The sequence below is a fragment of the Aulostomus chinensis genome, chromosome 13 (genome assembly GCF_037954235.1).
Source record: "Aulostomus chinensis isolate RoL2024-O1b breed Wild chromosome 13, RoL_Achi_v1.0, whole genome shotgun sequence".
In the NCBI taxonomy this organism is placed as follows: Eukaryota; Metazoa; Chordata; class Actinopteri; order Syngnathiformes; family Aulostomidae; genus Aulostomus; species Aulostomus chinensis.
Window position 1 is genome coordinate 13,852,095 of NC_141332.1, and position 26,128 is coordinate 13,878,222.

General features: G+C 42.0%; 3 protein-coding genes across 5 annotated transcripts; 2 read left to right on the forward strand and 1 right to left on the reverse strand.

Moving 5' to 3' along the window:
- Positions 1-341: 341 nt before the first annotated feature.
- On the reverse strand, positions 342-10,279 carry LOC147250986 (protein phosphatase Slingshot homolog 3). Of its 3 annotated transcripts, none has more exons than XM_086221469.1 (17): positions 10,125-10,279; positions 9,058-9,227; positions 7,843-7,880; positions 7,601-7,766; positions 5,316-5,431; positions 5,111-5,179; positions 4,291-4,356; positions 4,000-4,182; positions 3,826-3,919; positions 3,624-3,752; positions 3,393-3,439; positions 3,128-3,274; positions 2,415-2,615; positions 2,067-2,274; positions 1,891-1,971; positions 1,692-1,787; positions 342-1,613 (listed from the first exon to the last, which is right to left on the reverse strand). In XM_086221469.1, the coding sequence occupies exons 2-17, from the start codon at positions 9,103-9,105 to the stop codon at positions 1,476-1,478; spliced, it is 1,827 nt and encodes a 608-aa protein (XP_086077595.1). In that variant the 5' UTR covers positions 9,106-9,227; positions 10,125-10,279; the 3' UTR covers positions 342-1,475. The 3 variants fall into 3 exon arrangements, 2 of the variants coding, with proteins under 2 accessions (XP_086077595.1, XP_086077596.1); XR_015118882.1 differs by having other exon boundaries at positions 1,568-1,613; positions 2,067-2,270; XM_086221470.1 differs by lacking the exon at positions 10,125-10,279 and having other exon boundaries at positions 7,843-7,913; positions 9,058-9,223.
- Positions 10,280-14,785: 4,506 nt separating this feature from the next.
- LOC147250987 (C-X-C motif chemokine 10-like) lies at positions 14,786-15,972 on the forward strand. Its single transcript, XM_086222607.1, has 4 exons — positions 14,786-14,992; positions 15,092-15,212; positions 15,539-15,610; positions 15,746-15,972. Exons 1-4 carry the CDS (start codon positions 14,929-14,931, stop codon positions 15,774-15,776), a joined length of 288 nt encoding a protein of 95 aa, XP_086078733.1. The 5' UTR covers positions 14,786-14,928; the 3' UTR covers positions 15,777-15,972.
- Positions 15,973-17,364: 1,392 nt separating this feature from the next.
- Positions 17,365-25,448, forward strand: LOC147250988 (putative monooxygenase p33MONOX). The gene is made up of 8 exons (XM_086221471.1): positions 17,365-17,539; positions 18,369-18,474; positions 18,904-19,091; positions 19,222-19,333; positions 19,627-19,757; positions 23,353-23,504; positions 23,647-23,825; positions 24,320-25,448. The coding sequence occupies exons 2-8, from the start codon at positions 18,447-18,449 to the stop codon at positions 24,517-24,519; spliced, it is 990 nt and encodes a 329-aa protein (XP_086077597.1). The 5' UTR covers positions 17,365-17,539; positions 18,369-18,446; the 3' UTR covers positions 24,520-25,448.
- The last annotated feature ends 680 nt before the right edge of the window (positions 25,449-26,128 follow it).

Consider the following 26,128-nt stretch of genomic DNA (forward strand, 5'->3'; position numbering starts at 1 on the left):
AGATATGAAATTGTTTTTACTCTGCGTACTTTGATCTTTTCCAAACTTCCTGGCCTGAAGATCTCTACAAGCTGAATTTATCGTCGTGCCACTTAGGGGTTGCTATCAAGATTACGGTCTTCATGTTCTCCAGTACCACCTAGTGGATGTGCTAAGTGAAAAGTGCACCACGAAACATTTGTGTGCTCCTTCATGCAAAATCCACTCTTGCACCATTCTGCAGCCACACACTGCAACAGCCTTTTCATTGCAGCTCCAATAACAGAAGTAGCAGGTGAAGAGTTTGTCGTTTGCGAGTGCTTTCTAGTTTGTAATGAATGGAAGAAGGAACAGCTGGTCTGAATATCATTTATTTTTCATAGTGCTTGTTGTAAACAGCTGTGAGGTGACAGCGGATTTTGACACATCGAGGCCTACGGATGTGAGACGACACTGTTAAAAAATTTGATCAAAACAGTCACAGCGGCTCAGGCAGTGGTAACCGTGTGTATGGGATAATAAAGTGCATGTTTTCTTATGGGCATGTAGAAATTAGCTTAAACTTGAAACAACTGGTTTCAGAGTAACACCAGCGTACAATATTCCACATCAGCATCAATATAGACCAGAATTCTGAAAGCAGGACATTGAATAAAGCATTCATAGATCTAAAATATCTATAAATTAAAGACAAACCTGAACAACTTGCTCTTTCAGGTCAAACATGCACTGAGTCCATCAGCAATTGTGTGTCAATACATTTAGACTATATATATAGATATATATATATATCTATATATATATACTCAAATGCAACCATGCAAAAACTTGGGAAGTCTCATTTATACTTGCAATCGACCCAAGTGAGAAACAGTACGAGATACATAATTAAAACTTTAAAAACACCAGCAATAGTATTTCATTCTCAAGTGAAAAGGCACTCAAACAGAACTGGTTTTAAAATGGAATGAACAAAATCAAATGTGATAACGATCTTCAATATATTAGTGGGAACATCAGAATACATTGTTTGGCAAAAAGGTATGTGCCATAAAACTGGCCCTGTCCATAAAGCACAGCTTCAATATGTCGCTCACAGATGGGATTTAGGCGAGAAAACTTCCGTCTGCCTTCCATCGGCAGCATTCAGCTTCATATCGAGGGAAATGGCAGAGAACGGTTATTGCATAGATTTCATTTGTGGAGTGTTGACGTGCGAGCTGAAGAGGGAGATGTTCTAAAAACACTGGACTCAGTGACCACGACTTCAGCCATCGAATGTGGTGTTCAATGAAATCACAATACTGCATCAGTTAAAAAAAAAAATCTAAAAAAAAAAATCGACAATTCGTGATCATGATGTGCAATACAGGATGTCTGTGAATCATTTACAATATAAAGCTGAATGTATCTTTGTAGAAAAAAACTTGGCGTGACACAAGTTCGTTTCCTTCCGATGCTTCTTTAAAAACTCCTCGTCCAGCTCTTTGATCACATCAGGGTTTGCTTTGTCCAGCGTCCGGCAGGCGTCGTGGTTCAGGTGAGACATCCACACACGCCGGCTGGTGAATGAGACCTCGTCGGCCGTAGCTGCGCCGGCGCTGCCCGGGCGAACGCCTTGGACTCCCTGGCAGCTGTGAAAAGAGGAAATTTAGGATGATATCACAGTGGACATAAATGTGAGGCGGCCTTTCTACTGAGGTCACAGCTACCTGCTCACGCCCTTTCTCCTCGTCGTCGAGCTCACTGATGGACTGCATGAGGGAGAAGAGGTTCATCCTGCCGCTGCGATTCACACTCGGAACAGCCTTGACATGGGAGACAGATCAAGATATTTAAGTGGTTGTGACGAGCATTCAGAGGCAGCTAGTGTGTGTGTGTGTGTGTGTGTGTGTGAGAGACAGACTGCACCTTCTCTGGTTCGTTGATGGTGATGACGGGGTTCACAGCTGCTGGTCCAGCTTCCTGCGAAGCATTCGGCTGTTCAAACACCTGCACGTGTTTGGGAGGACAGAGATACACAGGCTGGAGAGCGTCATATTCAATAGAATAAATTTACAATAAATACCGATTTATTTTCTTTCTACCTCTGTTTCTCCCTCTGAAGCCTCTTTCTCATCTGGATTCTCACTATCGTCCTCTTCCTCCTCCTCCTCATCATCCTCCTCCTCCTCCTCTTCCTCCTCCCCCTCTTCTTCATCTGGTTTTCCTTCCATCTCCCCCTCCTCTCTGCGCATCGACTTTTGCCTTTGGTCCCTTGACTTTCGCCTCCAGAGGGTGCTGTGACGCTGCTGGCTTGAGTGATGAACAAGAGAAGCCACAGTCCTGATTCAAGCTCTTAGACGCGGAGAAACAAATCTGCAATTGTTGATTTTTCTCTAATATCTTATGAGAGAATTTATAATTAATAACTTCATCTGGGGGAGAGGCCTGACCTGGCGTTGAGGATCCCGTTGTAGGTGTGCAGCTGCTTCATGAAACCTTCGTTGGGCTTGACGATGGACCGGCGATCTCTGACGTAAGCTAAAGCAACATCCAGCGGCCAGTGCTGCTGCTTCATGATGTAGGCGATGACTGTGGATGAAGAGCGAGACACCCCCATCTTACAGTGCACCAACACCGCCTGCCCGCTCTCCCTGCAGCAGAGAAGGGAACAGAGACGACATACCCAGGAAGAATGAAAAAGTGCAGTCAACATCAGGTTAACATGGCAGCATGACACGGTACGAACTAAGAGGAACACGCCATCCTCCCCGTGTCAAGATACAGAGACAAACCTCCCTCCTATGTGCTTTGTTAGGGAGCCGAGGCCCACAGAAACCCCGTTAGCTTAGCATGATGAAAGAATGACATCACCTTTATTATCCTTGTGCTTTTCTGGAAAACAAATCTTATTTGAGCTTGGCAGGTTTTCTGCAGCTATGACTATCTGTCATATATTTGTCTGTTATGATTATCAGATGCTCAAACTCTACCCAAAAAATTCAAAGAAACTAATCATGCATGTTATTCAGCGTCAGCTTTTTATCTCGCTGAAGCGTCAAAGTTTCCAGGCCGCTCTCTCGCAGCCAAATCGGTTCGATCAAAGCACTTCTGATGCAAAACCAGCAGTGTCTCCGCCAGCTGACAAGGCGGTCTCTCTGACTACCTTGCAGTGTTGATAAAGTTGTACGTGTCTGTCCAGTGGGGCAGCAGGTCAGTGGCTTCCACATCATACACTCTGATGTTCATGTAAGTGAAGGTCTCTGGGAAAAAGTTGTCGATCTCCCTTGTCACGTTCAGAATGTAGCCCACGCTGAAAAGCAGACAGAGGAGGCACTCAGCCGAACACAACACACTGGTAAAGAGAGACTGACTCTTTGTAGTCAGAAATCTCAAGATTTCTAGAGGATATTGCAGGTTAAGACACTAACTTGTTTTTCTGCAGCTCCTCAAAATTGGCTGCATTCCACTCAGAGCCCTGAAAGCACACACAAAGAAAGAGGCTAAGTCAAAGGCAGAGCAGCAGAAAAGGAAAGGAGCCACCCGCTTTGTTCATATCGCTCTAAACACACATCTTCTACAAAAGAGGAAGTTACAGTCACATGACAACATCCTGATGAAAAGTAAGCTGGCTGTAGTTTGCGGACTAATGACAAACTCACCAAATAGAGGTAGTCGAAGATTTTAGAGGGTTTGTCCATCTGAGCCATGGTGACCAGGATCTCGTTGTCTATGTACTCCTTGAAAGGCCTCATGTCGAAGCCGATTCTGCTCTCCAGGGCCAAGTGCACCTACAACAGCAAAGAAAAATCAGCATTCCCAAGTCTACCACAGCTTTACTTTCTAACCTCAACCTCCTCTCACCATCTTGGAGGTGAGGTTGTCCAGGTTTTCAGTTCTCAGGATGTCTCTCAGGTGTTCCTTGATTAGCCGCTCTTTGGAGGTCCGGTCTGCTGAACTGCCCATCAGAACAGAAACTTTATTAACAGCAGCGAAAGACGGCGTTGCAGCTCACTCCGCCACCACAGACGACTTTACCTCTGTCCGTCACTGTCCTTCCTGACAGACTCCAGGTCATTCATGGTCTCCCATTCATTGAGGCAGAGGCGGTCAGATTCAACGTGCTGGTGGTAGTGCTGGGCCCACTCCAGACCACCTCCTGGGATCACTGCTGCCTTGACCGCCCGTTCACAGCAGCCGTGCAGCACCTGTAGCACCGACCTTGTGGTAGAATGAACAGAGAGGGGGAGAGGAGGTTGCCGCGTACGGTGGAGGCGTGTAAAAAAAAAAAAAAAAAAATCTCAGGATGATTTTAACGATTATACTCACCACATAGTTTGCATTGAAACGGGCTTGAAAATTCTAGTCTCTTCTGCTGACGTCACACTGAAACCTCTGAGGAAAGCAAAACACAGAAACATGAACTGTAATAATCAAGTTAAGACATTCTGATACAAAACAAGAGAAAAAGGAAGTGATAACGTTGGTCTGTGACCCACAAGACGGAAATTATTCAGCGCAAATTAGTCCTGGTTGGTGTGAAGCGAGAGGACAGAGATAAGAGGACAGACAGAGAGGAGGAGGATAAAATCATGTTAACACAGTTGGAGGTGCGATCCAGGCTCGTTAGAGTGAACAAGCTGGTGTGACACAGCAAACGATCAAAGCGTAGAGTGTGATGCCGGACATGTGTCAGCAGATGAAAACGCAGAGGCGCAGCATGGGACCCTGGCCGTTATAATTTCTCAGCTCTGAACCTGGTGACTGACATCACTGCTTCCTCGTTGCAAGAGGACAAATGGAGAAGAATCAGATGTGAATTAAGTTAAGCTGGAGGAGAAATGAGAGACATTCAAACCGTCGAGTACATTCAGAGGAAGGGCAAACATCTTGAACGCTCTAATCTTTCTGTATGGAGACAGAAAGAGGCCAAGTTCAATTCTACTACGTGACTAATACTTATGTAAGAGCTAAGTGAGTGATAGGAGCAGTTGTAATTCATGAAGAATGATTCGACTCCACAAATAGAAATGTTACTCATTCACATGATCTCAGGCCAGAACTCCAAACATCAGGCTGCACCGTCTGTGCTTTTCCTTCACAAACTTGTTTTAATTCATCATTCGTCCTTTGTATCAGTGTTTCTTACCCGTCTCCATCCAGATACACCTGAGTGTCGCTCCAGATGGGCAGAACCAGACCAATGGTGCACTGATCACTGAGGAGAAGGAGAAAACAAGACAGGGTATTGGACAAATGTGTGCTTGTTTAAGCTGAACTAAAAGTTACTGGAAATGGGAATCTTATCTAGTGCTCTTTGTGAAACTGTGCACCTCCAGCTAGGTTACACACACCTGTCCGAGCTTGGAAAATCCATGCCAAGCAGGATGCTTTCCTCTTTGTTGCTGAGGGTGGCGACAACAATCAGGTAGCGGACTCGAACCGTGCTGACCGACTCCAACTGCACTGCCTGCATCAAGTACGGATGTGTGAGACAGACAGGAGACCAACAGGCCTGCAGCTCACTAAAGTTAATGACAAAACATCCTGTCCAGTCAGGCTTTCCTGGGAAAATACAGTCAAGGAAGTCAGTGTTATGTTGACATAGTAACTTAACTACTGGCTGTAGTCCTCTTAAAGGAACATGAGCACCTGTAGGGAAATGTGCTTTTCTGCTCTCCTCCCCAGAACCAGATAAGAAGACAGATATCCTTCTCTCCTTTCTGATTGAGCATCACAGCGCTGGGACCCACAGAGACCTGCTGACCGCGAGTTAGCTTCGCATAATTAATTGTAGCAGATGTGAAGCTGTGGCATACTTGTGTCAAAAGTCATCATATGGAAAAGGTGCAGGTTCTTAATCTCATCTCATCTCAGAAGTAATCCTCCCTCACGAAGTTGGCCATGATTGGTAGCAGCAGTTGCTCTTCAAGGAGTCCTCATGAAATCATCGAGACCACATTTTTAGTTATTTTGAGAAAAGTAGCTGCAGTTATAGGCCTGACAATACCTTGCAATGTTAAATTGTAGTTTATGTATTGTATTTCGTAATAAATGTCATGCACAACACTAGTTATATTAATACAGGCAAAGACTGTTGAGGAGGAAAGTGTGTTTGATGACCAGCTGAAGCTATGCTACAACTTCCCACTATCACCATTCATTATGCTAAGCTAACGAGCAGTAAGCTGGTCTATAAGGGCCTCAGCTCCCTTATGCAACACAGAGGAGAGAAGGGTGTACATCCTGTCTGGCTCTGGGGAGGATGGACAATGAGCAAATTTCCAAAAAAGTTGGTGTGCTCCTAGTTACCTTTTTTTTCTCGTCCTGCCATTACAGCAAGCACTGTTGTAATTCTGTCTTTTTCACATTGTTGTTCACCATGTTCAAAAAGCAAATGTGTTTAGCATTGGATCCTTGCCCCAGAAGCCTGTAGTTCCTAAATTCCTTCAACTGTAGACAAGATTTGATAACTAATAAGAGTTGAAAAACTAAATACTATGAAAACAATTTGGGGTGGGTGACTGTGTAATGACTGCACCTAAATCTTGAAAACGCAGAGCCTGTGCCAACAGCAAGGAGAAAATGCTAACAAACAATACAAGGCATGGCCAGTCACACTGTGTCCCCACAAGCTCTCCAGAGATCAATGATCCCACCAGCAGGTAACAGGGCCAAAGTGACAGACGCAGATTCATTCATATGCAGGTAAATGTGCTGCAGCTCTTCGGCTAAGTCTCGCTACTGAATGTCTGATTAATGGCTCCTTCAGCAACAGGACAAGAGAAGGAGAGTTGATCAGGAACATGAATGTGGGTTGTTGTTCAGTGTCTGATGATCATGTGTTGTGTAGCAGCTGCTAGTGCGTGTGATCATCTACTACGGCAAATACTGCTCAAGTCGCATGTTTGAAAGTCACATGCAAGTGTGTATGTAAAAAACAAACAAACAAACAAACAAACATATCAAAGTCAAGGCAAGGCATGGTTAAGAGGTGGAGTGGCTGTCTAGCAAGAGATGGTTTGCTGGTTCGAGCCTCAGTTCCCCTGGTGACCATGTCCAAGTATCCTTGAGCAAGACACTGAACCCCTAATTGCTCCTGATGGTCCTGTAATGAACTGGCGACCTGTCCAGAGTGAACCCTGCCCCTTGCCCAATGTCAGCTGGGATAGGCTCCTGCATATTTCTATGATATATTATATAATATTTTACATATTATAATATTTGCCACAAGATATACTAATTAGCTCGGTAGCACAAATGGTACATTGGTGTGTTTTTGGCTGCTTGCCACCTCAAACCCTGTTTTCTCTCCCAAAATACTGTGGCTATGAGCCTGATGGCTGAAATGTATTCATGTAGAGGAGAGTGGGACGTGTGACAGCTCCAGATTAGGAGAGAGGCATTTTACAGGCGACTGCTTCAGCAACATGGAGCACAAAAGAGGCTTCGTCTCTCTGTCTCTAATGGATACTGCTATCCCTGCAGGGCCTCATCTAATGTTGTTATGGCCTGTTGAAAATATGCCCACATTTTAGCATCTGGGGTCATTTCCTTTCTTTCGATCCTGTTTTGCTCTGACATATGTGACGATCTCAAACGCTGCCTCAGCTGGATGTGAAATACAACGAGCCCTCACCAGCTTGACAGTGTCTTCTGGTCGGAGCTGTTCCACCATGGCGTGAAGGTGTCGGTGTCGTGTGGCTGAAGCTCCGACTCCCTGTCTCAGTGGAGAAGTCTCCTGGTGAAGCCCCTCTCCCTCTTCCAGCAGAACGACCGCCCCCTTTACGAGGGCGAAGCTCTCCCTAAGGGCAGACGTGAGTTAGTTCACTGCAATGCGTTGTCATCCTACTGAGTTTGTTTAAAAAGAAACACTTGTACCTTTTCTGAAGTCTCCCTCTTCTTTCGATGCTTTCATCCTTCAGAAGCAAGAGATCACATGATCAGGACAACTGCAGAGTGAAAACCATTGTGATTCTGACAGCACTGTCACAGGCTTACAGGATTCTCTCAACTTTACTGTAAACATTGTGTTAGATTTCCCATTCATTCTCATGATCTGACAGTTCTGTTGAGAAAAAGATCAGGTCCTCAGGAACTGAAATTGGGTCTTTACTGAGATGATGTCTATGCATACTTAATAGTGCTGAAGAAATTTAGTCAGTGCTGCATCAGTATCAAAGTTGAATACCCAACCCATGTGCGTACCTAAGTTGTGCATTGATAGATTAGAATGGGAATACTGACTCCAACGTGCCAACAAATCATATTTAAAGACATTTGTTACGCACAAAAATTGTTGAAACAAGCTCTTTAAGAGTGCTGGTGATGTTCCTGTTCAAAGATTTTGTAAACAAAACGCTAGAAGGTTGTTGGTTTTTTTGTCATTCCTTGCGTGCAATGTGGCGCAACACTGATAAGGTGCAGTGACATGAGGAGACAGACAGAAATCGTGATATGTGAGCAGGAGGGGAAGGCAGCATGGATAAAAAAGACTGGCAGTGGAATGAGTGAAAGAATGATAGAGTGGAAGGGAGAACGGAAGAAGGATAGAGAGAGAGAAAGAGAGAAATAGCTACATTTACAAAGGTTTAGGGAGAAAGAAACTTGAGACAGTAACATTACCTGTTACGCAACTGACAAGTCCAGACAGAGTCAAGGAGAAAAAAAAAAGAAATTAGAGAGGAGAAGTAGGCAGGAGCTAAGAGGGGAACGATGAAGAAAAAAAGAACACAAGTTAAGACAGTAGAGTGATTCGATCATGTGACAAAATATATGCAGAAATGAATCAGGTCATTCATGGTTTACTTGATGATGATGCACATCAGAAGAAAAGCTTGGGGTGGAAGGTTAAAATAGCTTTGTTGAAGAAAAGAGTGACAATAGGAAAGCTGACACAGCAAGCTTTTACAGACAGGACGTGATCCAGTCACTCTCTTGAATGTGCTGGGCAGCTGAACCCCTGTAGAACCAAAATCAGTGCTATAAAAGGAAGGACGACGACACCCTCACACGGCGTGGAGATCCCCAAACTCTCATCTGTGGAATAAATATCTGACGGTATGAGTCATGGTGTGTTTGTGCAGGTGAACTCACTGGAGCTGAGGAGATGGAAGGGAGCCGGTGCAGGGTCAACAGAGCCATTTCTCACCACAGGTGTGTCTGTGTGTTTGTGTGCTGCTGCTGCTGCAGGCAGGCTCAGACAGGCCCGGCTGGTTCCTCAGCCAAACGCCTGCTGTGGGCGGCTCAGATACGAGGATTTTTTTCTGAAATGGCACATGTTAATAGACAATATTCTCAGTCTGGCTGGTTGGATTACATTCAATAAACACTACTTAAATCAAGAAGTCTGAGGATGATCGGATTCTGGATGAGGGTGCTCTCGCTGATTCCACTGTCAAGTCTGATGATAAACACCAAGCATTGTTTATGTTTTTTTTCTATCCCATTGCTGCTCTACTGGATTTACAGAATTTTACATTAACATGTACTGGAAGTACATTGATAATATTTCTAAAATTCCTATGAGAACTGCAACAAACATGCTCAGCATGGATTGAACTGTAAATTATTTCATTATTCACTGATGCATCATTTAAGCTATAAATTTCATGAAAATATCAGCAAAAACACACCAGTATCATTCCTATCCAATACCCAATCAGTCGTTTATCCCTGTCACAGTAAGGGAATTTTTTTTAGCCACATATGGTCGAGCTATTTAGATGATAATGCACGGCAGCCATAATCACTTTGAATAAATACTAAGAATTGTCTTAACTGGGGGTTATTACAATGACAGCGACAGCCAGAATAGTTTTCACAACTATTGAGTTTTCTGAGGCACAATCATGTAGACAGTCTGGTATCAATATGACTGGACGCCTGCCTTTCTGGCCACAGCGCTCCAGTATGCTGTCCACGCAACAATTATAGCCGGACATTTTTAACTGGTGAATCACCATATCCAGCTGCTTTACTCCTGATTGACGAGCTGTAAACACACCATGGTGCGTGACTGCAAACCAGAAACAAACAAGACTGCTCGAGCTAACGTTGGCTAATATTCACAGCTAGTGGTAATGTTAGCTTCGCCTCTGCCCTCGATAAATGAAAATATAAGAAGAGGGGGAAAAAGCACATAAGGAACAGAAATATCTTGCCTTTTTCCGATTGGGTCCTACGCTAATTTCCTGCTTTTGGAGGCTGCTTGATCCTCGAGTAGTGTTTATCGCTTTCTGTTCCGCCCTCTGCTGCTGTTGAGGGTGGGAGCAGAGGCTGCACGGGCGACTTCACAGCTCCAGCAGAGAACCAAACGGGGGAATGCGCGGTATGATTGTGACGTCATCAGTTTCTTCTTTTCTTACCTGAACGGCGGTGGGTGGTAACAAGCGTTGAAGGTGACTGCCATCTAGTGATGGAGGATATTATTGGTCATAATTCAAATTAGTTCAGAGAAAGGAGGTCATATAGAAAAAAAATGTTATTTTGCGACACTATTTAGAATAATAAGGCTACAATTAAAGTCCATATTTTTGAAAAAATGGTAACGGAAATGCGTAAATGCCCAAATGAATGTTTAATTTGTAAAGATAAAATTTAAATAATATAAATATATCTTCCATACTCACTATGCCAGAACGTTGTTTAAAAAAGTTATAGTTTTTAAAAATGAGATTATATTAGTTTAAAAATCCTCAGAGAAACTGTCCATCCATCCAATTTCTATACTGCTTATCCGTTAAGGGTCACGGCAGGGTAAGCCCATCACAGGTCGCCAGTACGTTTCACAGCCATCAGGAGCAATTAGAGGCTCAGTACCTTGCTCAAGGACACTTTGACATGGTCACGGGGGGGAGTGAGGATTGAACCGGCGACCCTTTGGTTGCTGGAGAGTCATGCTACCTCCAAGCCATGCTTTAAAGAAACTGCAATCTAAAAACTCTGTACTATGATGCATGCATATGGAGAAAATTGACCTCATGCAGAAAAGTATATGTTGTTTATTTATCATCATTATTTATTTATTACATTCAGTTAGCATATATATTTGTATTTTCTTTAGCATTATTTATTTTGTGTTTTCTTTACTTCCTTTCTTCTGTTCACACATTTTATCCGGAAAGCCCCTCTCTTTACCGAGAATAGAATGTGTGGACTAGAGTCCCTTAACTGTTTAAAATACAAATACCACTAGATCCTCATGAATATCATAATTTTTTAAGAACATAAACAAGGATTTATATTTCCCCTATCATTATTGAATAAAACCCTTAAGACAAAGTAACCCCACCTAGCTAATTTCTTTAGTTTAGTACTTCAGTTTTTCTTTGCTGTATGAGTTATGTACATCTGGCAGAGACCTTGTGAGACATATTAAGTCCAGATGCTTCCCTGATGATGTCTCTAGTCCTGGGTGTCCTCTCCTTAATCTTGAAATATCTACAACTGGTACTGGTACTGGTACAAGGGCAATCAAACCACTACTCCGAAAACTACATTTTCATTAAAGGCCTACATTATGAAAGTATGAGGAAGTATGTCTCTTCCATTTTGACAGGGTCTGGTGTAAAAATAGTATGTTATCATAGGCTGGGCAAATCATTAACGACAACTTTTATACATAGGAAAAGCATTTCTTCCCTTAGGAATATCTAAATTGAATTAATCTTTTTTTTTTTCCCCATAAGGTTTAGGTCATGTGACACATGATGCCAGATCATACCACATTATTAGTAGATGGAACAAATATGCTAAAATACACTTCTAACTCAAAGCAGAAGAGGCAGTTCACTACTAAAATGAGTTGAGTGTAATATTTCAGTCGAGTAACAATATGTGGGATTGACTTTGATTCACTTGGTCACATGAAATGAAATGAAATATTACAAGTTGTGAAAATGTGCACATTATTGGATGATCCAAACTTTATACTGCTCAGAACCGTATGTGCCACCAGGAGGAGGGTAAGGGGGCTTCTTAGCCACCTTTTTGTAGTTTGACAGACATTGGGTTTTACAGATTTTTTATTCTATTTTAAGATTTTACGATTCCATTTTGATTTTTAAAAAAACCAAGAGATTTACCCATATACCCAATAGGCAGGTGATTTGTACGACTATATTAATTGATGTTATCGTCGAGTAAGCTCTTTTTTGTATTATCATTTTGTATTCCACTGAAGTGTCTCTATTAATAGGGGATTGCTTTTAAATGAAATAGGAAGTGCAACCACGCTGGGCCATAGCTTCAGTCTGCAGAGGAAGAGACTGCTGACGTTACAGTTCCTGTGGGTTCATTCCTACACGCTGTCTCATGTTGAGGTTTTGGCTGACAGTGAAAAGATACCCTGGAAAGATGATTTATTGATTGTGGTTACAGGCTTTGCCTTTACACATAAAACCCACTTTACCCCTACACCAAGTAAGAGAGGTGTCAGAAAAAAATAAACTTTCCTTCGCCAATGGTGGCCTTCGAGTCTCAGAGGGCTATTTCTTTTTTTCTCTGAATGTGTGATGTGACTTGTAGCATTTTAAAGTGACTGAAAACTCATGAACAGGATGTAAATATGGAACCTGCAGACTAAAGTAAAGACTCTGTCAGAATGAAACCGGACATCATTGTAGAGGAATTTAATGTGATGAAAGAATTCGTCGCACACAAGAAACAGGCTGGGGACTCAGCGATGGCTTACACTGGACCCTTGCTGGATATCCAATACAGATGTAGAAGGTTCGCTGTGAGATGAGGTCAGTTTCCCCAGAACATGAGTTTCACCCCCCGTAAACAGTCGGGACCCGGGGGTGGGATCAGCTCTTGACCTTACAGACGAAGTGCAGGGATGAGGCCTAAGAAAGTTAAAACAGAGGACACCAGAGGAAACTCCTTATCAATCATTAAACACACTGCTGATCCATAAATGCCACAGTAACTTTGGACGGATCTTGATAATCACACATTTCCTCCTGTGACATTTGAAGTGCTGTCCCCTGCTGCCCCTGACCACCCACGTTTGATCTGAAAGAGATGATGTAGAGTGGATAGAAACCAGAGAGGGGAAATATGAAAGTCCCTTTTGGGTACCACCGTTGTAAAGGAAATCCAACCAGGTTTAAGATTCGCTTCAGATTATCTGTCACATTTCAACATTTGTGAAAAAACAGACAAAAAAAACAGTTTGATGAAATGTCAAGCAAGCATGGTGCATTCAGAATAATAATAAAAAAAATGCTATTAAGGGTTATTTCTTTAAAATAAATATGAGGTCTAGGGCTGTAAAAGTGCCAAAGGTTTCTTGTTGAATAAAACAATGTAAAAAAATGTAAAATAAAAATCCATCTCTGGTGGTGGATGGCTGTAGCATTTTGATTGTACTTGCCCTGGTTTGAAACACACCGTTAAACTAAACTAACCATGTATGCATGTCTACAGTTTATTGCTGCAAAGGTAAGCAAGGAAAATACCAGTTTATGCTCTGTTTAGTTATGGTGAACCAACCCTTAAGGTAAATAATAGTCCTCTGATTCATTAATGACCTCCTTCCTTCGGTGTCCATGATCATCCTAGATTTAACTCTCACGTAAAAGGACAGACATTTCCACTGCCTCCTCTCAGCTCAGAGAAAGGAGAAGGCTATTGAGGAGAAAGACTAAAACAGGAACTGTATGGTATTTTCCCAAGTAGGAAAATGGGTTAATGAAAGTAACATTTCAGAGCTTTTTCACATGAAACCAGGCGTTTCATCTCAGGCTTGTGACCTCAGAGGGTCAAGAAGCAACACTTGGTTGTGTATAGAGAATATATACACTAAAAACATATTTGAAGGTCTTTCCAGTCCATCTTTTTTTTTTTTTTTTTTTTTTTGCTTAATCTTTGGTATGTCATTGTCATTTAAACACATACGTACTTCATTTATGTTTGATTAAATGTTTTGGATGTGGTATTTATACGACATACTGTATGTAGTCATAATTTGGGTGTGTTTAGGAGTTTGTATATGATTATTAGCAGTAGGCGACACAGAGATATGAGAAGAACAGAGGGGCAGAGGGCATGAAATGGTGTGAAACTGGTTTTATATTACAAACCAAGCACCCTCACTTACATTCATCATTCATACTGTTAACCTGAACAAATTATAACTTTTTAATGTGCTTCAATCAGTTAAATTTGGCTTAATTGAAAACTGAATTTGATCATACAGCATATCCTGTTTATCGTGGTTAAAAGCTGACCCATGGCGGTATATAACTTCACATCACTTCCACATTAAGAGCACAATAAATCTCTCATCTACACAAACAGATTATGGCGAATCTCAACTGCCCATTCAGTCTTGTCTCGTTTTATTGAATTACTGCAACACATCACAAGCAATAATGTGTGTTGAATGGTATTGAATACGTTAAAATTAACACTGACGCATTCGTCAAAGGAAATTTTGTTTTAATAAACAGGAAATGCCTTTCAATCCAAAACAATCAGTTGCAGTAGAAGTGGATTTACTCAATAATTTCTTAATTTAGAAATAGATCAAGAAAAAAAATGATAATGTAGACTTTATTCCAAACACTTTCAGTTAACATCAATTAAATAACTGCCAAAAATGTTTTTAAAAATGCAGTTATGTATTGAATAAATTTGATCAAATACATTATTTAAAATCAACAGGACCATGGAATCCCTACTTTTATCTTTGAAAATCTGGGAAATTTATTACAAGTTTATTAGAGGGGAAGTCGTGTGGGCTGAGTGACTTTTTTCTTGTAGTTTCACTTTCCACTCATCAGACAAACAAATTCCACTCATCAGGGGGAGGATGATGTTCAGCTCGGTGAGCCACAATAAAGAGAGGACCCTCATCCTCAAGCCCTCACATCGCCTCTCTCACCCAACCGCTTGCCTTCTCTCCTGAGCCCAACATCATCGCAGCATCTTTCAGCTTCTGCTCATCATCTTGACGGAACAATGTCCAGTGTCATCAAAGTCATCCTCCTCCTGGCTGCCGTGGCTTTTGCAGCTCACGCTCAAAGTAAGTTTTGAACCGTTTGTCTTTTATTATTTCGGATTATTTAACAACAACAATGAACAAAACTGAAAAAACTATTTTTTCCCTTGTTTCCTTCTCTAGCTAATGAGTCGGGAGAGCATTGTCTGTGTGGGAATGTCAGGAATTATTTTAGCTCAAAGGCTGGAGTCAAGGACATGCAGATCTACCCGGCAACCATCTTTTGTAACAGAGTGGAGATTGTGTAAGTCAGGCTAAAGTCTTTCATCACAAGTGTGTGAATTTGTTTATGCAATAGTTTTAGAATAATAAAACAGAAAATAGAAGAAAAAAAATGTTGAAAAAAAGCCCTACATGTACAAGTCTGTAAACAGGCACCTCTTTGGCACTGAATTTAGTCTTACAGACAGGAAACAAACCTGTCAACTCTTAGCTTGCTATCACTCTGACATTCAAAGACTTTGTTGTTGTTATCTTAAAATGTATGACAGACAAAGGAGAGGAAACCATCATTTGTACATCTTGCTTCTGTCTATCACCTGATCTCACCTCTTCTGTCTGTTTCAACAGTGTCACCGGGAGGGACGGCTCTCGATACTGCTTGAACCCCAACAAACTGGAAAAAGTCATGCCTATCATCCTGTGAGTATCAGCCTGAATCCAAACATCCTCACGATAAGCAGTCTATCAGTGAGATGCCCTCTTTGAGGATATGTCTCATTACATCATTGTGACCAGTCTAATTTGTGTCCTTCTTGTGCTATAATGTGACATCAGGAGGAACACTTCTCGCACCGCTTCTTCTTAGAGGGACATCAAGATGCCTCACGCCAACCTAGTGACACTCAGATGACCTCTAAGCCTCAACAAAAGCACCTTAAATGAATGCAGATGGGAAATTGATCACGTGTTATTTATTTATCTTCCATTTATGGTTGAGTGCAACCTTTGCTCAGTTGTTTGTCTTCATTATCTTATTAGATTGATGTGTTGTAAGTTTTGCATTTTTCTACTTTCATTTTCATAATAAAAAAGAAAAATCAAAGATGCTTTTTGTAATTGTGTCTTTCTCCATGGTACATCAGCGGTGCCGCTGTGTGGTTGCAAGAATTATATATCTGTCAGTCTAATGTGTTTGCTAGACATGAGTCAAATACTTCTCAAGTTACCTGTGTTGGAAAAACCAGAGGACACCAAAGCTGTTGGCAGTCTGCTGATGAAGGGGGAGGAGTCACGAGACGGGGTCAATAACCCGAAGGGGACCTGAGTTCTCATTCAGCTCACAAGGGAGGCTCATCTAAGCCAAGTCTAATAGGCTATAGTCCTGTACGCCCATCTCTTTCTCTCTCTCTCTCTCTCTCTCTCTCTCTCTCTCTCTCACACACACACACACACACACACACACACACACACACACACACACAGAGTTACACCATGTGCCAAGAAAGCATAGAAAGCATACCCATTTGAATAAAGCCATGCAATAAACAGAATTTTGGGCTCTGGTATCAGAACCAGCATCAACAGATGTGTATCAGGTTCTGATGAATGGAAATCTGAATCCAAAAAATAGTGCATCTCTACACATTTTATTATTGAATTTGGCTACAAGCATGTTTATTACATTTATTTCCTACTTCACAACTTCACATGCACATTTCCCTCCGTGTTCATTTCAGGTTAATATGATTCAGAATCCATCAGAACATGGAGGTCTGGCTAAGTTAGTGTGTTAGACTAAACGTAACCCTGCTCCTCTGTGAGCATTGTGTGGTTCATTGGAGAGTTCAAACATGTATTTGTGTGTTACACGTAACGAACAGACACTTCCGAGTGTTGAACAGAAGTGAGGACCAAAGATTGAGGCTGCCCCCTAGTGGCTAAATGCAGCAGGGGTCAAAAATCCTCCATAGTTGGGCCAAAATCCCATTTCTTCAGTCATTTGAGGTCACTGTTATTTTTCCACGATTGTTCTTTTTTTTTTTTAATAAGGTTGTTTTAATGGGTTCTAATAAGTTGTCTGAGGCAATGAAATACTTGAGGTGTTATAATTGACTGCTGCTCTACGTACATCAGTTTGCAGATTTCTTAGTTTCCTAACCTCACGCTGCAAGGTCAGCTTCCTGTTAGATGATCAATAAGAACGTGCATTTTAAAGTATATGCTTTCATAGCTGCTGGGGCTCGTACAATCAATTTTTCTTTTCTCCTTTCACTGCTAAAGCAAGAACAACCATCGTCTTTGATCCCATAGTGAGAGCTTTCATTAGTAGTTCGTCGGCCATTCTGTTCCCCTAAATAATATAAATAAGAAAGAAGCTGCTGATCCTGCTTTCACTTCCGCTGGTTGGTCTGACTGACAGACACAGAGGTGCGTTCACTGGCGCTGATGTCCGTCTCAGTTGTGTTTACTCTGTGAATGTTCAAAAGTCATTATGGATGAAGAGAGCGGAGAACAAACACACGGTTGCGTTCGTTCTGTCAGTGTGTCGAAACAGCGCAGCTGTGAGGCAGAAAACATCGCAGCTGTGCGCTTGTAACTTCGCCAGGAGTGGGAGTGTTGACAGCTGCGGTAAGTGTCGAATATTAAATATATTCCTCTCGTCGTTGTCCTTTGTGTAAATGCTGCAAATAAATGACTGGAAATCATATTGACTTAAAAATAACATGACGATATTTGATATATGCAGAGATTATGAAGTAGATAACAATTTTTTTGTAAAATGTGATTAACTGATTAGTATTATAATAATGATTCATACATTCTACAGCATCTGCAGGGTGTATGGTGTGACTTCTTTTTTTTTTTTTTTTGCAAGTCATCATATCTGGCTTCCCTCCGTGCTGCTGACGTGAACGACAACAATTCGGTGACGTCAGCTGTCTGGAAAGCAGACTCGACTACAAATATCTGCATGATTTCCGCGGGATTTATTTTTTTTATTTTTTAAAAAAAAGATTGATATTCATGTTGACTTTTTATCGCAGTATGAAGAAGAGTTAGATTCTGATCTGAGTATGAGCTCAGGCTGATAACAGGTTCGGCATTACACAAAAGCACTGTTCTGTTAAGTGAAGTAACAGCAAACTTTCCTTGTGAGACTGACATTGGACTGAGCGCCTGGCCGTTCCACATAGAAAGAATGGTATGTTAGCGTGACACTCAAATAAATTGATATTAATGACACTGCTGGTAACCTGACACTTAGGGTCTATATTTGAGGCAGGTCAGAAATAGGACACCACGCACTGTGTCCAGTAAGTACAAGTCCAACGTGTCTGGTGGGTTGATTCTCTGACCCATTAAGCCCAGGAAAGCATGATGCATTTATTTATTAACCTCACATCTTCTGCATAACGGAGGTGGCAGGACTGACGTCACAATGAAGTCTCCCTGTCAGCCTGTAGGGTTCAGGTTTGCAGTTAAAGGCTGAGCTTAGTGGACCGTCCAGAGTCGGCCCCCCTGAGCTGCTGTCAAAATGGCCTCAACACCGGACGATACTCCAGGTAACAGGACAGTTCCTGAAGTTAGAAGGTTCAGTAAAGACTTAAACTTTACTTGTAAAGTGTCATGAGATAACTTTTGTTGTGATTTTGATTTGGCACTATACAAATAAAACTGACTTGACTTGACTTGACTTAAAGTTGATGATAGCGGTCATAAGAAGGAAAGGAAATGTTTTACTGATACAGTAGGAGATTGAGATGAAGCAGAGGGAGAAGAGGAGTTTGAAGTTGCAATATTTGTTTAAAGCATGGCTGGTAGCAGATGGCTGAGCTGCAAATGGTGCCGTTGTTAGCTTAACTATATTTATCAGCTATCAGTCTGGTCTTAGACCTTGTGACGTGCACCGGTAGTTTTCAGAGTCCAATGAATGAACATTCCCATACATGGAAGTAGGTGTCTTACATTTCTACGCCATTTCCACGCCTCAGCCCTGGAATCTGGCACTTCGTCTGGATTCTTCGGGGCCCTGTCGTCTCCCATTGGAATCACTCGGCACAATTTCAGCTACGATGAGCACCTGGAAGTCCCCATGCACTCGCCACCTCCAGACCTGAGTGTTAACATCCTATGGAAGGACCCCGTCATCCCGCAGCACAGGTTTAGGAACATCGCAGAGGTGCTTTCATTTAGCCTGAGACGAATAGATGTTGTTTGTCTTTCTTGTCTTTGCTTGTGCACATTTGATTGCTGATCTGTATTGTTTTCTATTGTAAAATAATCCTAACTGTGTCAATCTCTCTAACTAGGAAAGTGACAGTGGTGGGACATTGATGACGTTTGAGGCAACAGGCCTAGCTAAGCCTTCGGTGCCCGTGGTGAAAACCAAAGCAACCACTTTAATGAGCACACTTATGATCAGTAAGTCAGCACAACCATTTGCTGTGCAACATTTTATTTCATTTTGAACTAGAATCAAAAAGCATCATTGTAATCCTCCACCATTTGTAATTCAAGTCCATCGAGGCAGTCCAGAGATTAACTTTGTTCACCAAAGTCTTTACGGTTCATCCTTGAGTTCCAGAGGACATTTGAGACACGGACCAACTACGTTACTGAATTATGGTTCACCTGTAACTGTGGATGAATAATTTGCGGAGTGTTAATTAGCAATTGATGATTTGGTAATTTAATATCTCTCCATGTTCACACAGAGCACACCCATGAGAACCTCCAGAGGTTTGAGCACCAGGCTGGTCTGACTGATACGGTCTATTCTCCCCACAAGGGTCTCTCTTCTGAGGAGACCCGCTTCCATCGACGGCTGGGTGACGGCACTGTGCCAGTGAGTATGAGCAAGTATCAGGTACAAGCTTTGAAGTAACCAGAAATTTGTTTCATACCCAAACCTTTTTATTTTTAACTGTCGTCAATAAGAGCACAATGTTTCATTTCCTCTTTAGAGAGAGAGAGAACAGGAAGGGAGCAAGGACAGCTCCTGAGGCCCCCTGTATTGCTGAGTACAGCCCTGCAGTTTTACGTGTTGTGGTCTGACAGTCAAGTCCCCCAGGGCGCAACCAACTGTATTGTCTGAAGCTTAACCCTCAGGAACTAGGGCCAGATGATGTTAGAGGCACTGGTAAGATCAAAGATCCTCAGTGTCCATGTAGCATTGCCTGCTCCAGTGTTGGCCCGGTAGGTGAAATGCAAATGGGGTCTGAGGTGAGCCTGCACAAGCTTTTCTGAAGTCTTCATGATGTGGGGACAACCCAGGTTTTTAGTCTTTCAAAACTCTGGGGTGCCCTTTCTTAGGTGCAGTGAAAAGGCAGGAAGTTTTAAGTGAAATTACTACTGATACCATGAAAAGTGTTGATTAGTTTCTCTGGAACCCGGAGTAAACTTTGTAAGATCAACCCTAGGTAACCCTTGGGAGTGTATCAACCTCATTTGTCACCCACAATGCATTGCAAGAATTTATGAATGGACCGAACATTAGAAATGGTATTTAAGTAAATAATCTACAAGTAAATAAATATTAATAACCAGATAATCATGGTAACTGACCAAAGATCCAGTGTGACAATGGTCTGCAAGGGCAAGTGAGTTCCGCCTGTCCCCACTTTTCCTTTCGTGACGTGTGCTGTTACATCATGCCCAGAGGTTAGGGCAAGAGTCTGGGGCGAACAACTAATGACACGAGTGAGACACATGGTGAAGGGGACCGCTGCACGTGGCCAGAGGACACCTAGTTTGATGCTGACTTGCCTGCCTGGAGCCTCTACATCTGATGAGAGTAGATGTTTGTGTGGTTTGTCGGAAGTGGTAATCTGGAAGGGGTGGGGGGGGGGGGGGTCACACCCTTTAGATGGAGGAACACAGGAGGGATAATTGGTTACCTGGAACAATTTATTTGAAAAAAACAAACAAAAAAACCCAAACAAGTTCAACTCATTGGCCTGGCTTGGTTTCCATCAAGTGCCACACAATAGCAGTGATGAGTTTCATGTCAGACCACACCTCTTCCTTTGCTCTGTTGCAGCTTGTTTTCTGGCTTCCTCCTTTACTTACCATCACTCCGCTCACCTCTGCCCCAGTCTCATCTCTTTATTTCCCTGTCCAACGATCCTCTTTTTTTGCATCCAGAAGAGATGGTAAAGTTTCTAGTGATACCAGGCTTGTTACTGGGAAACAGTGCACTGTCCCGATTGCTGCTACATTGTCTGAACAGAAGTTTACTACCCATTTGTGAAGTCTGTTAACACTGTACTCATCCCAGTCCGTCGTCTCATTCCTCAGCGTCCTGTGGATTTATCACCCCTCTGATAGAGGGGCCCAAGGTGGACTAGGTTGTGGTTGGATCGACATCAAGGGAGAGAAATGAATGGGACTGTATGCCTTCTTAATATAGGTGTGCAGTCGTAATGCCACATTACCTCATATCCTTTTAAAATGTGTTTTTTTATGGTCATAATGCGGTGGTAAATACAGTGGTTGAAGAGAAACTCTAAATTTGTATGTTGACCAGAAGTTGATCGCTCTTCTTTTATTTCTTCTTCACACTCGAAAGTTTTGTTGTTGTTGTTTTCTTTTCAAAGTTTAGTCTTGATTCACTGCATACACAGGCTGCAACATCCAAGCACAAGATTGTGTTCATACTAGCCTACAAACATTGCGTCTTTGATATTCCTCCCGATAAGTGAGTCTGAATGTTCATATTTCAGCAAGTTATTGTTGTAGCCCGTTAGAGGCTACACGCCTGACTAAGAAACTTGGTAAACAAATTACATAAGACTCAAAGACAGTTCGCAAGGTTCTGATTTGTATCACAGATGTTGCTAGGTAACGCCCCTAAATGAAACGAGTCTCCTCATTCCGTCAGATGAGCCAATCACAGGGCGTCTAACAAGTTGAGAGGTTTACAAGGCCCACTGCGGTGTGTTTGGACAGCTACCTTGTTTTCGATAATTAACAGTGCCTGTAGCTTGTTCAGACAAACAGTTATGGACAAAATGAGAAAGTACAACGGCGTGGAACGTCAAAGAAATCGTATCATAAAAAGGTATGTCTGGAAGGTTTTTGGAAGACCGAACTAAGCCGTCTCTAAAGAGACGTATGTGGCTAACTAGCTCGTCGATTCGGCTTTGAAGCTAAACAAAGTAAATACCCAATTTTCTTTGTTTTTACTGTCATATATTAGATTTAAATCAACATTTGGTACGTTATTGTCGACCTTGATGGGAAAAAGACCGACAAAGTCTTAGTTTGATGTAATTGCAGGTTACACAGAAACGAGCTGTTTGGCACCAACAGCCAGCGTCAGCGACCGCTTCGACGCTAATGTTGGCTTGCACGAATGGAAAACGCCACAAACTCTTTCCATGTTGTAGTTTCAACATTACAGAGGAAACCCTATGATCAGCTGATGTCCTTTAATCACCCTTGTCTCTGGAGTTGGTCTGCACTCATCATGTGCCTTGATGATATAATATTAATCAGGCAATATTTGCTCTTCAAGTAAGAACGTCGCCATTATAATTATATGATTCTGCACATTTTACTGTCATACCAGAGAGACACTGGGGGCAATGAATATATTGTTAGAATAACGTACACATTGAACAGACAAGGTCGATATTTGACTTTGGTCTGTTTACGCTGCCCAAATGCGTCATACATCCAGCAAAAGGTTGAACTGTTAGAATGTTGTTTGGTCTGGCTGGGGGTCAGCAGAAATGGGGCATTGAGGCAGACTTAAATAATCAATAGTGGAGTACAGGTTTCAGAGTGTGACTATAGATTCAGACCTGTACTCGGTTGGTTTGATCATACCACATTCAGTGACAGAGAGAAAGCACTAAATCCAAACATGGATTTATGTTTTGAAGATTCATTTACTACAGTAGCTATGATCTGAAACTGCCTTTTGTGCATTTGTGTATGGAACGTGATTCATCAGTGTCCCTCAGGTAGTTGAGTTATTTGTACTTGCATGTTGATCTACAGCCAGGTTTTTGAATGACTCAAGGTCATTGTAGTTTTGTTCTTCAAGTGCTGCAGCTTTGTCGTTATCTTTGATGTGATATGGCCCACCATTCACAGAATATATCCTGAAATGTTTTTCTCTCCCATCCACAACACGAGGTGACAGGTGATAAGCTCAAGGGGTCTATGACGCATCAATATTTGTTCATCCACAGGTTTAAGAAAACACTGCTGACCTATGGTGTGTTTATGAAGTGTTTGCTCTTTAACTGAGAGCAACAGTGTCTCTGACAAATCATTCAGGTACAGTCCGTCTAATGGGTATGGAGAAGAAATAGCCTCACAGTGTAGCCGCTCTAACAGGACATACAAACCGCAAATAAGCAGCCCACCAACAGGCGTATGGTTCTGGATCGGTGGAGGAAGTCTTTCATTGCTTGTTTCTTCTGTTTGTGCAGAAGTTGAGGATGCCAAGTGGGGACTTCAAGGAAGACAGACTTACAACATCAGCACAGTCTACCCCAAGTGGCACCCCCTCTGTCACCCCCTCCGTCACCCCCTCCGTCACTCCCTGCGTCAGTCCCCACGCATCACCAGCTGCTATTCGCAGGTAGGCAGAATGTGTCCTGTTGATAACCAGCATGCCTCATTTCTGAAACTGGCGTTCTTCACTGCCAATATTTAATGCCATATGGCCTCCCCTGGCCCTTGCTTTGCTTGTATGTTCATGTTGTGTTTGTTTTTGGATGCAGGAGCTGGTTGCAATTGAGTCCTACACCTCTTCTTGCAACGCCAGAGCTCAGCTATCCCAACCCCACCACTGACATGGGAGGAAACGAGGGAGGAGGTGGAAGCGAGAGATGGAGTTTTTTTGGAACGCGTTCTGTGGTACAGAAGTCCCCCACTCACCCAGGGTCTGAACCCAGCACAGGTGGGAGATTTCTATCCGTCAGTCCATCCGTGATGGCGGTATCATGCTAAAACAACTTGGTTTCTTTGCATCAAACTTTATCACTGCTTTATTATTACAAGTATTGTGAGAGGGAGTATTTGTTGACATATTCACTAATTCCTCAGGAAATAGTACATGAACCTTGATGGAAAAACAGTGGTATATTTCTGATTGCTTCAGCTGTGGGTTTTTATGTAATAGAACATTAGCCTGCGCTCTCCATGTGCAAGTCTAGTTTGCAGTTGATACAGTAACCATCCTTAGACAGACAATAGCCAGTAAAAATCACTTGGGAGTGCAGGCCCACAACCACAAAGATGAGTTTGTGAAAAGTACACATAGAATTTTATACTCAAAAGTCAAATTTTACAATTAAATGTGTGGGTATATTTCAGGTTTAGTTGTTTGAAAAGCTCCCATCATGACATTAAGGCCTGAATATAAATTAGCTTTGTTTTTGTTCCCTCCGGCAGGTTTCTCCCTACAATCCTACTTTGGCATGCAGAAGTCCTCCACCATCGATGGCACCCAAGTCAACCCCAAGGTGGATGACCCTGCCAACTTCATGCCCCCTAAAATTGAAATCTCAGGCATTGAGGCCAAGCGAGCGCCCCCGCGGCCACACAAACTCAAACCTAGGGACATGAACGTTTTAACACCTTCGGGCTTCTGAAGCCTGTTTCATCCCTGTCCCACATTCTCAGCAGTTTTCCCCTCAACATCGCTACTCATGTGCTCTCCTGCCTTCCTTTTGTCCCCTTCACTTCTCTACAACTTCACTGAGACTCCATCAGCTCGCCATCTCAGATACATGACAACACTGTTATTCTTACACGCGGACCAGTGGATTGCAATCTTGTACTCCACGACACTTCTTCCAAAGCACTGGTCCAACGGTATTGTCCATAAATACTCATCCCTTAAGGTGGTACTGCGTCATAGTAGTAGTATTTCATCTTGATTCCATCAGTAGTGACATGAGATTGAAGTTTTTGAAATATCACATTCAAGTTGTCACTGTAGCACTGCCTCATGCTAACACTGACCAGCTATTTCAATCCAAAATACTCAGTTGCCTCATTTTTTATGTTATTATAAATAAGCTCATAGATTGGTAGATTTGTAGTGCTTTTCTCTGGTAGCATGCAGAGTAGTGTGTGTGTGTGTGTGTGTGTGCGCGTGACAGAGAGAGAGAGAGAGAGAGCGTATGTGTATGACTGATATTGTGCCTAAGAGTGATGTGTGTTTGTTTTTGGCATTTGTACCATTTAAGTTCAGCTATTTTTTAAAGAGAAGTTTAAGTGATGAGTGTTCCTGCTGAACTGAAGTGATTTTTTTTTTTTTTTAAATTTGAACTTCAGTTTTTTCATATAGTTCAGCTTGTCGTTTGAGTTAATCCCATTTTTATATTGCACAATAGATACTACAATATCTTTCAACATAACAGTAAAGTATTGCAGTGGCCATTTTTGATTTTGCATTTTTGTGTCACATTTCACAGATCCTGGCTGTTCAACTGAAAAAAAAATCCTTTATGTAAATGCACAAGGGAGATTGTTTCCCACTTATGTCTGTAAATAAAAATGATACTTACAAGCAGAATTGGATCTCAGTTTAATTTTATCATGAAAAAGATGTTTGTGTGTGCAAAATGACAGAATTCCTCGATGTGAACACTTTTTTTTTTTTTTTTAAAGGTAAAGATGTCCATCATTTACTTGGCTATATACTTCCATATTATTAAAACCATGCGGACCTCTTGTGCCTCACCTTGCTGCTGTATTGTATGATGTACCCAAGAACCTATGACATCACTTGGTGGGGGTCATTCCAGGTGCCAGGGCCCATTTCTGACCACACCTCACCTAAAAATAGGATTAAGATGTTTAAAAAGTCATATCTGGATCACATTGACCCAGATTTGGAAATTCTTAAGAGAAGTAGTTTGGAAGAGAAATAAACAACTGCACAGTAAAATAAATATCTGCTTCAATTTCAGTTATTTTAAATAGTCTGAAACATATTCACACACACACCAAATAAACCATAAAAACCCCAAAAACAAATGACATTTTCAATGTGCAGTGGATCCATGTTGACCGAGGGGAGGCCAGTGGGTCCCGTCCATCCAAAGGGGGTGCCACAAATGGAGGGGAAGAGAAACAAAATCACCATTTACAGTTCACTTTTTTTACGTATACTATTTAATACTATTATTTAGAAATACTTATTAAGCCTAGAACAATATAATTTCATAGTATAGCCTCTTCAATGATAGAGAG